This window comes from Heptranchias perlo, unplaced genomic scaffold (genome assembly GCF_035084215.1).
Source record: "Heptranchias perlo isolate sHepPer1 unplaced genomic scaffold, sHepPer1.hap1 HAP1_SCAFFOLD_223, whole genome shotgun sequence".
Classification (NCBI taxonomy): Eukaryota; Metazoa; Chordata; class Chondrichthyes; order Hexanchiformes; family Hexanchidae; genus Heptranchias; species Heptranchias perlo.
The window spans coordinates 176,981-191,400 of NW_027139237.1; the positions used below are offsets into that span (position 1 = coordinate 176,981).

The 14,420-nt window shown below is 56.5% G+C and overlaps 1 protein-coding gene across 1 annotated transcript in view; it reads right to left on the reverse strand.

Annotated features, from left to right (window-relative positions):
• The window catches only part of LOC137310130 (leucine-rich repeat-containing protein 71-like), a 114,376-nt gene that overhangs the window by 69,900 nt on the left and 30,056 nt on the right, over positions 1 to 14,420 (reverse strand). Inside the window, exon 6 of the mRNA XM_067978100.1 lies at positions 10,194 to 10,278. Coding sequence (XP_067834201.1) covers positions 10,194 to 10,278 — 85 coding nt within the window. The remainder of the gene's footprint in view (positions 1 to 10,193; positions 10,279 to 14,420) is intronic.

Consider the following 14,420-nt stretch of genomic DNA (forward strand, 5'->3'; position numbering starts at 1 on the left):
GAGTGTGAGAGTGAGTCTGGGCCAGTGTGAGAGTGAGTCTGGGCCGGTGTGAGTGTGAGTGTGAGTCTGGGCCAGTGTGAGTGTGAGTCTGAGTCTGTGCCGGTGTTTGGGTGAGTGTGAGTCTGGGCCAGTGTGAGTGTGAGTCTGAGTCTGGGCCAGTGTGAGTGTGATTGTGAGTCTGGGCCGGTGTTTGGGGGAGTGTGAGTCTGGGCCAATGTGAGTGTGAGTCTGAGTCTGGGCCGGTGTGAGTGTGAGTCTGAATCTGGGCTGGTGCGATTGTGAGTGTGTGTCTGACTCTGGGCCAGTGTGAGTATGAGTCTGAGTCTGGGCCGGTGTGAGTGTGAGTCTGGGCGAGTGTGAGTGTGAGTCTGGGCACCGGTGTGAGTGTGAGTGAGAGTCTGGGCCTGTGTGAGTGTGAGTCTGAGTCTGGGCTGGTGTGAGTGTCAGTGTGAGTCTGGGCCAGTGTGAGTGTGAGTGTGAATCTGGGCCAGTGTGAGTGTGAGTGTGAGTCTGGGCCAGTGTGAGTGTGAGTCTGAGTCTGGGCCAGTGTGAGTGTGAGTCTGAGTCTGGGCCGGTGTTTGGGTGAGTGTGAGTCTGGGCCAGTGTGAGTGTGAGTCTGAACCTGGGCTGGTGCGAGTGTGAGTCTGAGTCTGGGCCAGTGTGAGTGTGAGTCTGAGTCTGGGCCAATGTGAGTGTGAGTGTGAGTCAGGGCCAGTGTGAGTGTGAGTGTGAGTCTGGGCCAGTGTGAGTGTGAGTCTGAGTCTGGGCCGGTGTTTGGGTGAGTGTGAGTCTGGGCCAGTGTGAGTGTGAGTCTGAACCTGGGCTGGTGCGAGTGTTAGTCTGAGTCTGGGCCGATGTGAGTGTGAGTCTGAGTCTGGGCCGGTGTGAGTGTGAGTCTGAGTCTGGGCCGGTGTGAGTGAGAGTCTGGGCCGGTGTGAGTGTGAGTGTGAGTCTGGGCCAGTGTGAGTCTGAGTCTGAGTCTGGGCCAGTGTTTGGGTAAGTCTGGGCCGGTGTGAGTCTGGGCCGGTGTGAGTGTGAGTGTGAGTCTGAGTTTGGGCCAGTGTGAGTGTGAGAGTGAGTCTGGGCCGGTGTGTGTGTGAGTGTCAGTCTGGGCTGGTGTGAGTGTGAGTCTGGGCCGGTGTGAGTGTGAGTGTGAGTCTGGGCCAGTGTGAGTGTGAGTCTGGGCCAGTGTGAGTGTGAGTCTGAGTCTGGGCCGGTGTTTGGGTGAGTGTGAGTCTGGGCCAGTGTGAGTGTGAGTCTGAACCTGGGCTGGTGCGAGTGTGAGTCTGAGTCTGGGCCAGTGTGAGTATGAGTCTGAGTCTGGGCCGATGTGAGTGTGAGTGTGAGTCTGGGCCGGTGTGAGTGTGAGTCTGAGTCTGGGCCGGTGTGAGTGTGAGTGAGAGTCTGGGCCGGTGTGAGTGTGAGTCTGAGTCTGGGCCAGTGTGAGTGTGAGTCTGAGCCAGGGCCAGTGTGAGTGTGAGTCTGAACCTGGGCTGGTGCGAGTGTGAGTCTGAGTCTGGGCCAGTGTATGAGTCTGAGTCTGGGCCGATGTGAGTGTGAGTGTGAGTCTGGGCCGGTGTGAGTGTGAGTGTGAGTCTGGGCCAGTATGAGTCTGAGTCTGAGTCTGGGCCAGTGTTTGGGTAAGTCTGGGCCGGTGTTTGGGTGATTGTGAGTCTGGGCCGGTGTGAGTGAGAGTGTGAGTTAGGGCCGGTGTGAGTGCGAGTGTGAGTCTGGGCCAGTGTGAGTGTGAGTCTGAGTTTGGGCCAGTGTGAGTGTGGGCCAGTGTGAGTGTGAGTGTGTGTCTGGGCCGGTGTGAGTGTGAGTCTGGGCCGGTGTGAGTGTGTGCGTGAGTCTGGGCCGTTGTGAGTGTGAGTCTGGGCCGGTGTGAGTGTGAGTCTGAGTTTGGAACAGTGTGAGTGCGAGTGTGTGTCTGGGCCGGTGCGAGTGTGAGTCTGGGCCGGTGCGAGTGTGAGTCTGGGACGGTGCGAGTGTGAGTCTGGGCTGGTGTGAGTGTGAGTGTGAGTCTGGGCCGGTGTGAGTGTGAGTGTGAGTCTGGGCCGGTGTGAGTGTGAGTGTGAGTCTGGGCCGGTGTGAGTGTGAGTGTGAGTCTGGGCCGGTGTGAGTGTGAGTCTGAGTTTGGGCCTGTGTGAGTGTGAGTGTGTGTCTGGGCCGGTGTGAGTGTGAGTCTGGGCCGGTGTGAGTGTGAGTCTGAGTCTGGGCCGGTGTGAGTGTGAGTGAGAGTCTGGGCCGGTGTGAGTGTGAGTCTGAGTCTGGGCCAGTGTGAGTGTGAGTCTGAGCCAGGGCCAGTGTGAGTGTGAGTCTGAACCTGGGCTGGTGCGAGTGTGAGTCTGAGTCTGGGCCAGTGTATGAGTCTGAGTCTGGGCCGATGTGAGTGTGAGTCTGGGCCGGTGTGAGTGTGAGTCTGAGTCTGGGCCGGTGTGAGTGTGAGTGAGAGTCTGGGCCGGTGTGAGTGTGAGTGTGAGTCTGGGCCGGTGTGAGTGTGAGTGTGAGTCTGGGCCAGTATGAGTCTGAGTCTGAGTCTGGGCCAGTGTTTGGGTAAGTCTGGGCCGGTGTTTGGGTGATTGTGAGTCTGGGCCGGTGTGAGTGAGAGTGTGAGTTAGGGCCGGTGTGAGTGTGAGTGTGAGTCTGGGCCGGTGTGAGTGTGAGTCTGAGTTTGGGCCAGTGTGAGTGTGGGCCAGTGTGAGTGTGAGTGTGTGTCTGGGCCGGTGTGAGTGTGAGTCTGGGCCGGTGTGAGTGTGTGCGTGAGTCTGGGCCGTTGTGAGTGTGAGTCTGGGCCGGTGTGAGTGTGAGTCTGAGTTTGGAACAGTGTGAGTGCGAGTGTGTGTCTGGGCCGGTGCGAGTGTGAGTCTGGGCCGGTGCGAGTGTGAGTCTGGGACGGTGCGAGTGTGAGTCTGGGCTGGTGTGAGTGTGAGTGTGAGTCTGGGCCGGTGTGAGTGTGAGTGTGAGTCTGGGCCGGTGTGAGTGTGAGTGTGAGTGTGAGTCTGGGCCGGTGTGAGTGTGAGTCTGAGTTTGGGCCTGTGTGAGTGTGAGTGTGTGTCTGGGCCGGTGTGAGTGTGAGTCTGGGCCGGTGTGAGTGTGAGTCTGGGCCGGTGTGAGTGTGAGTGTAAATCTGGGCCAGTGTGAGGGTGTGTGTGAGTCTGGGCCGGTGTGAGTGAGAGTGTGAGTGTGGGCCAGTGTGAGTGTGAGTCTGGGCCGGTGTGAGTGTGAGTGTGGGCCAGTGTGAGTGTGAGTGAGAGTCTGGGCCGGTGTGAGTGTCAGTGTGAGTCTGGGCCGGTGTGAGTGTGAGTGTGAGTTTGGGCCAGTGTGAGTGTGAGTCTGAGCCGGTGTGAGTGTGAGTGTGAGTCTGGCCAGTGTGAGTGTCAGTGTGAGTCTGGGCCGGTGTGAGTGTGACTGTGAGTCTGGGTCGGTGTGAGTGTGAGTCTGGGCCAGTGTGAGTGTGAGTGTGAGTCTGGGCCGGTGTGAGTGTGAGTGTGAGTCTGGGCCAGTGTGAGTGTCAGTGTGAGTCTGGGCCAGTGTGAGTGTGAGTGTGAATCTGGGCCGTTGTGAGTGTGAGTCTGAGTCTGGGCCGGTGTGAGTGTGAGTCTGGGCAGGTGTGAGTGTGAGTCTGGGCCAGTGTGAGTGTGAGTCTGGGCCGGTGAGAGTGTCACTGTGAGTCTGGGCCGGTGTGAGTGTGAGTCTGAGTTTGGGCCAGTGTGAGTGTGAGAGTGAGTCTGGGCTGGTGTGAGTGTGAGTGTGAGTCTGGGCCGGTGTGAGTGTCAGTGTGAGTCTGAGTTTGGGCCAGTGTGAGTGTGAGTCTGAGTCTGGGCCAGTGTGAGTGTGAGTGTGTGTCTGGGCCGGTGTGAGTGTGAGTGTGAGTGTGAGTCTGGGCCGGTGTGAGTGTGAGAGTGAGTCTGGGCCGGTGTGAGTGTGAGTGTGAGTCTGGGCCAGTGTGAATGTGAGTGTGAGTCTGGGCCGGTGTGAGTTTGGGCCAGTGTGAGTGTGAGAGTGAGTCTGGGCCGGTGTGAGTGTGAGTCTGGGCCGGTGTGAGTTTGAGTCTGAGTCTGGGCCAGTGTGAGTGTGAGTGTGAGTCTGGGCCGGTGTGAGTGTGAGTCTGAGCCGGTGTGAGTGTGAGTGTGAGTCTGGGCCAGTGTGAGTGTGAGTCTGAGTCTGGGCCGGTGTGAGTGTCAGTCTGGGCCGGTGTGAGTGTGAGTGTGAGTCTGGGCCGGTGTGAGTGTCAGTGTGAGTCTGGGCCGGTGTGAGTGTCAGTGTGAGTCTGGGCCGGTGTGAGTGTGAGACTGGGCCAGTGTGAGTGTGAGTGTGTGTCTGGGCCGGTGTGAGTGTGAGTCTGAGTTTGGGCCAGTGTGAGTGTGAGAGTGAGTCTGGGCCAGTGTGAGTGTGAGTCTGGGCCGGTGTGAGTGTCAGTGTGAGTCTGGGCCGGTGTGAGTGTGAGTGAGAGTCTGGGACGGTGTGAGTGTGAGTGAGAGTCTGGGCCGGTGTGAGTGTCAGTGTGAGTCTGGGCCGGTGTGAGTCTGAGTGTGTGTCTGAGTTTGGGCCAGTGTGAGTGTGAGAGTGAGTCTGGGCCGGTGTGAGTGTGAGTGTGAGTCTGGGCCGGTGTGAGTGTGAGTCTGGGCCGGTGTGAGTGTCAGTGTGAGTCTGAGTTTGGGCCAGTGTGAGTGTGAGTGTGAGTCTGAGCCAGTGTGAGTGTGAGTGTGAGTCTGGGCCAGTGTGAGCGTGATTGTGTGTCTGGGCCGGTGTGAGTGTCAGTGTGAGTGTGAGTCTGGGCCGGTGTGAGTCTGAGTCTGGGCCGGTGTGAGTGTCAGTGTGAGTCTGGGCCGGTGTGAGTCTGAGTGTGAGTCTGAGTTTGGGCCAGTGTGAGTGTGAGAGTGAGTCTGGGCCGGTGTGAGTGTGAGTGAGAGTCTAGGCCGGTGTGAGTGTGAGTCTGAGTTTGGGCCAGTGTGAGTGTGAGAGTGAGTCTGGGCCGGTGTGAGTGTGAGTATGAATCTGGGCCGGTGTGAGTGTCAGTGTGAGCGTGAGTCTGGGCCGGTGTGAGTGTGAGTCTGAGTCAGTGTGAGTGTGAGTGTGAGTCTGGGCCGGTGTGAGTGTGAGTCTTGGCCGGTATGAGTGTGAATGTGAGTCTGGGCCAGTGTGAGTGTGAGTCTGGGCCAGCGTGTGTATCAGTGTGAGTCTGAGTTTGGGCCAGTGTGAGTGTGAGTGTGAGTCTGAGCCGGTGTGAGTGTGAGTGTGAGTCTGGGCCAGTGTGAGTGTGAGTGTGTGTCTGGGCCGGTGTGAGTGTGAGTGTGAGTCTGGGCCGGTGTGAGTGTGAGTGTGAGTCTGGGCCTGTGTGAGTGTGAGTGTGTGTCTGGGCCAGTGTGAGTGTGTGTCTGGGCTGGTGTGAGAGTGAGTGTGAGTTTGGGCCGGTGTGAGTGTCAGTGTGAGTCTGGGCCGGTGTGAGTGTCAGTGTGAGTCTGGGCCGGTGTGAGTGTGAGTCTGGGCCAGTGTGAGTGTGAGTGTGTGTCTGAGTTTGGGCCAGTGTGAGTGTGAGAGTGAGTCTGGGCCGGTGTGAGTGTGAGTGTGAGTCTGGGCCGGTGTGAGTGTCAGTGTGAGTCTGAGTTTGGGCCAGTGTGGGTGTGAGTGTGAGTCTGAGCCAGTGTGAGTGTGAGTGTGAGTCTGGGCCAGTGTGAGTGTGAGTGTGAGTGTGTGTCTGGGCCGGTAAGAGTGTGAGTGTGAGTGTGAGTCTGGGCCGGTGTGAGTGTGAGAGTGAGTCTGGACCAGTGTGAGTGTGAGTCTGGGCCAGTGTGAGTGTGAGTGTGTGTCTGGGCCGGTGTGAGTGTGAGTGTGAGTGTGAGTCTGGGCCGGTGTGAGTGTGAGAGTGAGTCTGGGCCGGTGTGAGTGTGAGTGTGAGTCTGGGCCAGTGTGAATGTGAGTGTGAGTCTGGGCCGGTGTGAGTGTGAGTGTGAGTTTGGGCCAGTGTGAGTGTGAGAGTGAGTCTGGGCCGGTGTGAGTGTGAGTCTGGGCCGGTGTGAGTTTGAGTCTGAGTCTGGGCCAGTGTGAGTGTGAGTGTGAGTCTGGGCCGGTGTGAGTGTGAGTGTGAGTCTGGGCCGGTGTGAGTGTGAGTCTGGGCCGGTGTGAGTGTGAGTGTGAGTCTGAGCCGGTGTGAGTGTGAGTGTGCGTGTGAGTCTGGGCCAGTGTGAGTGTGAGTCTGAGTCTGGGCCGGTGTGAGTGTCAGTCTGGGCCGGTGTGAGTGTGAGTGTGAGTCTGGGCCGGTGTGAGTGTGAGTGTGAGTCTGGGCCGGTGTGAGTGTCAGTGTGAGTCTGGGCCGGTGTGAGTGTCAGTGTGAGTCTGGGCCGGTGTGAGTGTGAGACTGGGCCAGTGTGAGTGTGAGTGTGTGTCTGGGCCGGTGTGAGTGTGAGTCTGAGTTTGGGCCAGTGTGAGTGTGAGAGTGAGTCTGGGCCAGTGTGAGTGTGAGTCTGGGCCGGTGTGAGTGTCAGTGTGAGTCTGGGCCGGTGTGAGTGTGAGTGTGAGCCTGGGCCGGTGTGAGTGTGAGTGAGAGTCTGGGCCGGTGTGAGTGTGAGTGAGAGTCTGGGCCGGTGTGAGTGTCAGTGTGAGTCTGGGCCGGTGTGAGTCTGAGTGTGTGTCTGAGTTTGGGCCAGTGTGAGAGTGAGTCTGGGCCGGTGTGAGTGTGAGTCTGAGTTTGGGCCAGTGTGAGTGTGAGCCTGGGCCGGTGTGAGTGTGAGTGAGAGTCTGGGCCGGTGTGAGTGTGAGTGAGAGCGTGAGTCTGGGCCGGTGTGAGTGTGAGTCTGAGTCAGTGTGAGTGTGAGTCTGGGCCGGTGTGAGTGTGAGTGTGAGTCTTGGCCGGTGTGAGTGTGAGCCTGGGCCGGTGTGAGTGTGAGTGAGAGTCTGGGCCGGTGTGAGTGTGAGTGTGAGTGAGAGCGTGAGTCTGGGCCGGTGTGAGTGTGAGTCTGGGCCGGTGTGAGTGTGAGTCTGAGTTTGGGCCAGTGTGAGTGTGAGAGTGAGTCTGGGCCGGTGTGAGTGTGAGTCTGGGCCGGTGTGAGTGTGAGTCTGGGCCGGTGTGAGTGTCAGTGTGAGTCTGAGTTTGGGCCAGTGTGAGTGTGAGTGTGAGTCTGAGACAGTGTGAGTGTGAGTGTGAGTCTGGGCCAGTGTGAGCGTGATTGTGTGTCTGGGCCGGTGTGAGTGTGAGTGTGAGTCTGGGCCGGTGTGAATGTGAGTCTGGGCCGGTGTGAGTGTCAGTGTGAGTCTGGGCCGGTGTGAGTCTGAGTGTGAGTCTGAGTTTGGGCCAGTGTGAGTGTGAGAGTGAGTCTGGGCCGGTGTGAGTGTGAGTATGAATCTGGGCCGGTGTGAGTGTCAGTGTGAGCGTGAGTCTGGGCCGGTGTGAGTGTGAGTCTGAGTCAGTGTGAGTGTGAGTGTGAGTCTGGGCCGGTGTGAGTGTGAGTGTGAGTCTTGGCCGGTGTGAGTGTGAGTCTGGGCCGGTGTGAGTGTGAGTGTGAGTCTGGGCCAGTGTGAGCGTGAGTCTGGGCCAGTGTGTGTATCAGTGTGAGTCTGAGTTTGGGCCAGTGTGAGTGTGAGTGTGAGTCTGAGCCGGTGTGAGTGTGAGTGTGAGTCTGGGCCAGTGTGAGTGTGAGTGTGTGTCTGGGCCGGTGTGAGTGTGAGTGTGAGTGTGAGTCTGGGCCGGTGTGAGTGTGAGTGTGAGTCTGGGCCTGTGTGAGTGTGAGTGTGTGTCTGGGCTGGTGTGAGAGTGAGTGTGAGTCTGGGCCGGTGTGAGTGTCAGTGTGAGTCTGGGCCGGTGTGAGTGTCAGTGTGAGTCTGGGCCGGTGTGAGTGTGAGTCTGGGCCAGTGTGAGTGTGAGTGTGTGTCTGAGTTTGGGCCAGTGTGAGTGTGAGAGTGAGTCTGGGCCGGTGTGAGTGTAAGTGTGAGTCTGGGCCGGTGTGAGTGTCAGTGTGAGTCTGAGTTTGGGCCAGTGTGAGTGTGAGTGTGAGTCTGAGCCAGTTTGAGTGTGAGTGTGAGTCTGGGCCAGTGTGAGTGTGAGTGTGAGTGTGTGTCTGGGCCGGTGTGAGTGTGAGTGTGAGTGTGAGTCTGGGCCGGTGTGAGTCTGAGTGTGAGTCTGAGTTTGGGCCAGTGTGAGTGTGAGAGTGAGTCTGGGCCGGTGTGAGTGTGAGTGAGAGTCTAGGCCGGTGTGAGTGTGAGTGTGAGTGTGAGTCTGGGCCGGTGTGAGTGTCAGTGTGAGTCTGGGCCGGTGTGAGTGTCAGTGTGAGTCTGGGCCGGTGTGAGTGTGAGTCTGGGTCAGTGTGAGTGTGAGTGTGTGTCTGGGCCGGTGTGAGTGTGAGTGTGTGTCTGAGTTTGGGCCAGTGTGAGTGTGAGAGTGAGTCTGGACCAGTGTGAGTGTGAGTCTGGGCCGGTGTGAGTGTGAGTGTGAGTCTGGGCCGGTGTGAGTGTGAGTGTGTCTGAGTTTGGGCCAGTGTGAGTGTGAGAGTGAGTCTGGGCCGGTGTGAGTGTGAGTGTGAGTGTGAGTCTGGGCCGGTGTAAGTGTCAGTGTGAGTCTGAGTTTGGGCCAGTGTGAGTGTGAGTCTGAGCCAGTGTGAGTGTGAGTGTGAGTCTGGGCCAGTGTGAGTGTGAGTGTGTGTCTGGGCCGGTGTGAGTGTGAGTGTGAGTGTGAGTCTGGGCCGGTGTGAGTGTGAGTCTGGGCCGGTGTGAGTGTGAATGTGAGTCTGGGCCGGTGTGAGTGTGAGTGTGAGTCTGGGCCGGTGTGAGTCTGAGTGTGAGTCTGAGTTTGGGCCAGTGTGAGTGTGAGAGTGAGTCTGGGCCAGTGTGAGTGTGAGTATGAATCTGGGCCGGTGTGAGTGTCAGTGTGAGCGTGAGTCTGGGCCGGTGTGAGTGTGAGTGTGAGTCTGGGCCAGTGTGAGTGTGAGTGTGAGTCTGGGCCGGTGTGAGTGTGAGTCTGAGTCTGGGCCGGTGTGAGTGTGAGTCTGGGCAGGTGTGAGTGTGAGTGTGAGTCTGGGCCGGTGTGAATGTGAGTCTGGGCCGGTGTGAGCGTGAGTCTGGGCCAGTGTGAGTGTGTGTCTGGGCCGGTGTGAGTGTGAGTGTGAGTTTGGGTCGGTGTGAGTGTGAGTGTGAGTCTGGGCCAGTGTGAGTGTGTGTCTGGGCCGGTGTGAGTGTGAGTGTGAGTTTGGGTCGGTGTGAGTGTGAGTGTGAGTCTGGGCCAGCGTGAATGTGAGTCTGGGCCGGTGTGAGTGTCAGTGTGAGTCTGGGCCGGTGTGAGTGTGAGTGTGAGTTTGGGCCAGTGTGAGTGTGAGAGTGAGTCTGGGCCGGTGTGAGTGTGAGTCTGAGTCTGGGCCAGTGTGAGTGTGAGTGTGAGTCTGGGCCGGTGTGAGTGTGAGTGTGAATCTGGGCCAGTGTGAGTGTCAGTGTGAGTCTGAGTTTGGGCCAGTGTGAGTGTGAGTGTGAGTGTGAGCTGGTGTGAGTGTGAGTCTGGGCCAGTGTGAGTGTGAGTGTGAGTGTGTGTCTGGGCCGGTGTGAGTGTGAGTCTGGGCCAGTGTGAGTGTGAGTGTGAGTCTGGGCCGGTGTGAGTGTGAGTGTGAGTCTGGGCCGGTGTGAGTGTGAGTGTGAGTCTGGGCCGGTGTGAGTGTGAGTCTGAGTCTGGGCCGGTGTGAGTGTGAGTGTGAGTCTGGGCCAGTGACCCACCAACACCCGAACTCACTGTGAGGACCAGTGACAGCAAAACGTGTGCAGGCCCGTTTACACTTGATGAACCCGAGGAGATCCCCTGGAGAGATGGCACTCGAAATCGCAACATCACACCTCGCAAAAGGAAAGGTTCTGACTTGCAATTCCCTCCCCTCCCTGTCCCAACTCTGACCCCCCACCCGCCATGACGTGCATTGATACTGCCAAACTCCAGCTGTGGACCGAGGCTGCCAAACTCCAGCTGTGGACCGAGGCTGCCAAACTCCAGCTGTGGACCGAGGCTGCCAAACTCCAGCTGTGGACCGAGGCTGCCAAACTCCAGCTGTGGACCGAGGCTGCCAAACTCCAGCTGTGGACGGAGGCTGCCAGAATGTGTTGAACTTTAACAGGAGACTTGCAGGTGGAGATATGGACGAAGACCCTTCCTTCAATACACTGAACTGTCTTTTGCCTTTCCAGATGCACACAGGCCTCACTTGCTTCATGAAACTTACCCCTTTTTGCGATCTTGAAATCGTCTTTTTTCACCGCGAGCTGAGTTATTGACATCGTCGGCTTGTCTTGGCCTGCAACTTCTTTCTTTGTGGAATCCTGAGAAAAAGATAAAATATTATTGGTTAGAAATGCAAAGGTACAGGAACAAAAATGGGTCTCAGGCACAACAAACCCGGACATTTGTGATAGGTCAGCCCCCAGTCATCTCCCCATATCCTCAATCCCACCGACTGAACTCCTCCCCATATCCCCCAAACCAACCGACCCACCTCCTCCCCATATCCCCCAAACCAACCTACCCACCTTCTCACCACATCCCCCAAACCAACCTACCCACCTTTTCCCCATTTCCCTTAATCCCACCTACCCACCTTCTCACCACATCCCTCAATCCCACCAACCCACCACATCCCCCAACCCCACCTACCCACCTTCTCACCATATCCCTCAATCTCACCTACCCACCTTCTCACCATAAGGACATCACTGAGAGGGTGCAGAACATTTTGAGGGGGTAAGGGGAGCAGCCAGAAGTCGTGGTCCATGTGGGAACCAATGGCAGAGGAAGGGAAGGGGATGAGGTCCTGCAGTCAGAGTTTCAGGAGCTAGGGAGGAAGTTAAGAAGCAGGACCTCGAAGGTAGTAATCTCTGGATTACTCCCAGTGCCACACTAGTGAGTATAGGAATAGTAGAGTAAGGCAGGTTAATGTGTGGCTGGAGACATGGTGCAGGAGGGAGGGCACCAGATTCCTGGGGCATTGGGACCAGTTCTGGGGCAGGAGGGATCTGTGGTCGGGTGGCACCTCAACAGAGCTGGGACCAATGTCCTCGCAGGAAGGTTAATTAGTGCTATCGGGGAGAGTTTAAACCAATTTGGCAGGGAGATGGACACCAGGATGAAGCATTAGAGAGGAGAAACAAGATGCACAGAGGACTGGGGTGAACAAATAAAGCTCGAGTAAGGTATAGTTCAGAAAGAGGAGGGATCAAACAGGAGGGAAATGCGAGACAGTCTAAGATGAGATTGGAGTGCATGTGTGTAAATGCACGTAACCTGGTAAATAAGGTTGGTGAGCTGCAGGATCAAGTCGCCACATGGGACTGCAGAATCATGGAATGGTTACAGCACAGAAAGAGGCCATTCGGCCAGTCGAGCCCGTGCCGGCTCTCTGCAAGAGCAATCCAGCCAGTCCCACTCCCCTGCCCTATCCCCGTAGCCCTGCAAATCTTTTCCCTTCAAGTACTTATCCAGTTCCCTTTTGAAGGCCATGATTGAATCTGCCTCCACCCCCTCGGGCAGTGCATTCCAGATCCTAACCACTCGCTGGGTAAAAAAATTTTTCCTCATGTCATCTTTGGTTCTTTTGCCAATCACCTTAAATCTGTGACCTCTGGTTCTTGACCCTTCCGCCAATGGGAACAGTTTCTCTCTATCAACTCTGTCTAGACCCCTCATGATTTTGAACACCTCGATCAAATCTCCTCGCAAACGTCTCTGTTCCAAGGAGAACAATTCCAGCTTCTCCAGTCTATCCACGTAACTGAAGTCCCTCATCCCTGGAACCAGTCGAGTAAAACTCTTCAGCACCCTCTCTAAGGCCTTCACATCCTAAGATAAAGTGGGAATAACAGAGGCCTGGCTCAAAGCGGAGGGATGGGTACTTAATATTCCCGGCTACAAGGTATTTTGGAAAGATAGGGAAGGAAAGAAAGGAGAGGGGGGGCAGTATTGATCAAAGAAACTATTATAGCACTGGAAAGGGATGGTGTAGTTGAGGGGTGAAAGACAGAATCTATTTGGTTTGAATTAAGGAACAAAACAGGAACGATTACACTACTGGGTGTATACTATATGTGACCAACTATTGGGAAGGAGATAGAGGAGCAAATTTACAGGCAAATTACAGAAAGATGCAAGAACTATAGAGTGGTGATAAGGGGGGACTTTAATTATCCCAATATAGACTGGGACAGTAATAGTGTGAAGGGCAATGAGGGGGAGGAATTCCTGAAATGTATACAAGGGAACTTTCTTGATCAGTGTGTTTCTAGCCCAACGAGGAAGGAAGCCTGTTTCAATGGGGGAGCATTTGGGGAACAGTGATCACAATATCATTAGGTTTAGAGTAGTTATGGAAAAGGACAAGGAACAATCAAATGTGAAAATACTCAACTGGAGGAGGGTTAATTTCAGGGAGTTAAAAAGGGATCTTCCCCAGGTGGATTGGAGTCAAAAATTGGATAGGCAAAACAATAATTGAACAATGGGAGATCTTCAAGGAGGAGCTTGTTCGGGTACAGAGCAGACACATTCCCACAAGGGGGAAAGGAAAGGACATCCAAAGCTAGAGCTCCCTGGATGACTAAAGATATAGATTAAAATCAAACAGAAAAAGGAGGCTTATGACAAATGTAAGGTTGATAATACAGTAGAGAACCAGGCTGAATACAGAAAGTACAGAGGCGATCGAAAAAAGAGAATAAGAGGGGCAAAGAAAGAGTACGAGAATAGATTAGAGAAGAGGATGCTGCCATTGTAGCAGTGAAGGGGGAGGTAGTAGCGATATTGGAGAGGAGAATAATAGATAAAGGAGGTACTTAAAAGATTGACAGTACTGGAAGTGGAAAAGTCACCCAGTCCTGATGGGATGAACCTCGGTTACTGAGGGGAGTAAGGGTGGAAATTGCGGAGGCTCTGGCCACAATCTTCCAATCCTCCTTCGATATGGGGGCGGTGCCAGATGTTACACCCCTGTTCAAAACAGGGGAGAGGGATAAACCCGACAATTACAGGCCGGTCAGCCTAACGTCGGTGTGGGGAAACTTTTAGGTACAATAATCCGGGACAAAATTAATTAGCACTGGGAAAAGTCTGGGCCAATAAATGGAAGTCAGCACGGATTAAATGAAGGAAAATCGTGTCTCACTAACTTGCTTGAGATCTTTGATGAAGTAACGGAGAGGGTTGATGAGGGGAGTCCGGTGGATGTTGTGTATATGGACTTTCAAAAGGTATTTGATAAAGTGCCACATAATAGACTTGTTGGCAAAATTAAAGCCCCTGGGATTAAAGTGACAATAGCAGCAACCCCGCCTTCCCACCCAAACCCTCGACCCCGCCTTCCCACTCAAACCCTCGACCCCGCCTTCCCACCCAAACCCTCGACCCCGCCTTCCCACTCAAACCCTCGACCCCGCCTTCCCACCCAAACCCTCGACCCCGCCTTCCCACCCAAACCCTCGACCCCGCCTTCCCACCCAAACCCTCGACCCCGCCTTCCCACCCAAACCCTCGACCCCGCCTTCCCACCCAAACCCTCGACCCCGCCTTCCCACCCAAACCCTCGACCCCGCCTTCCCACCCAAACCCTCGACCCCGCCTTCCCACCCAAACCCTCGACCCCGCCTTCCCACTCAAACCCTCGACCCCGCCTTCCCACCCAAACCCTCGACCCCGCCTTCCCACTCAAACCCTCGACCCCGCCTTCCCACCCAAACCCTCGACCCCACCATCCCACCCAAACCCTCGACCCCACCATCCCACCCAAACCCTCGACCCCGCCTTCCCACCCAAACCCTCGACCCCGCCTTCCCACCCAAACCCTCGACCCCGCCTTCCCACTCAAACCCTCGACCCCGCCTTCCCACTCAAACCCTCGACCCCACCATCCCACCCAAACCCTCGACCCCGCCTTCCCACCCAAACCCTCGACCCCGCCTTCCCACCCAAACCCTCGACCCCGCCTTCCCACTCAAACCCTCGACCCCGCCTTCCCACCCAAACCCTCGACCCCGCCTTCCCACCCAAACCCTCGACCCCGCCTTCCCACCCAAACCCTCGACCCCGCCTTCCCACCCAAACCCTCGACCCCACCTTCCCACTCAAACCCTCGACCCCGCCTTCCCACTCAAACCCTCGACCCCACCTTCCCACTCAAAACCCTCGACCCCACCTTCCCACTCAAACCCTCGACCCCGCCTTCCCACCCAAACCCTCGACCCCACCATCCCACCCAAACCCTCGACCCCACCTTCCCACTCAAACCCTCGACCCCACCATCCCACCCAAACCCTCGACCCCACCTTCCCACTCAAACCCTCGACCCCGCCTTCCCACCCAAACCCTCGACCCCACCTTCCCACTCAAACCCTCGACCCCACCATCCCACCCAAACCCTCGACCCCACCTTCCCACCCAAACCCTCGACCCCACCTTCCCACTCAAA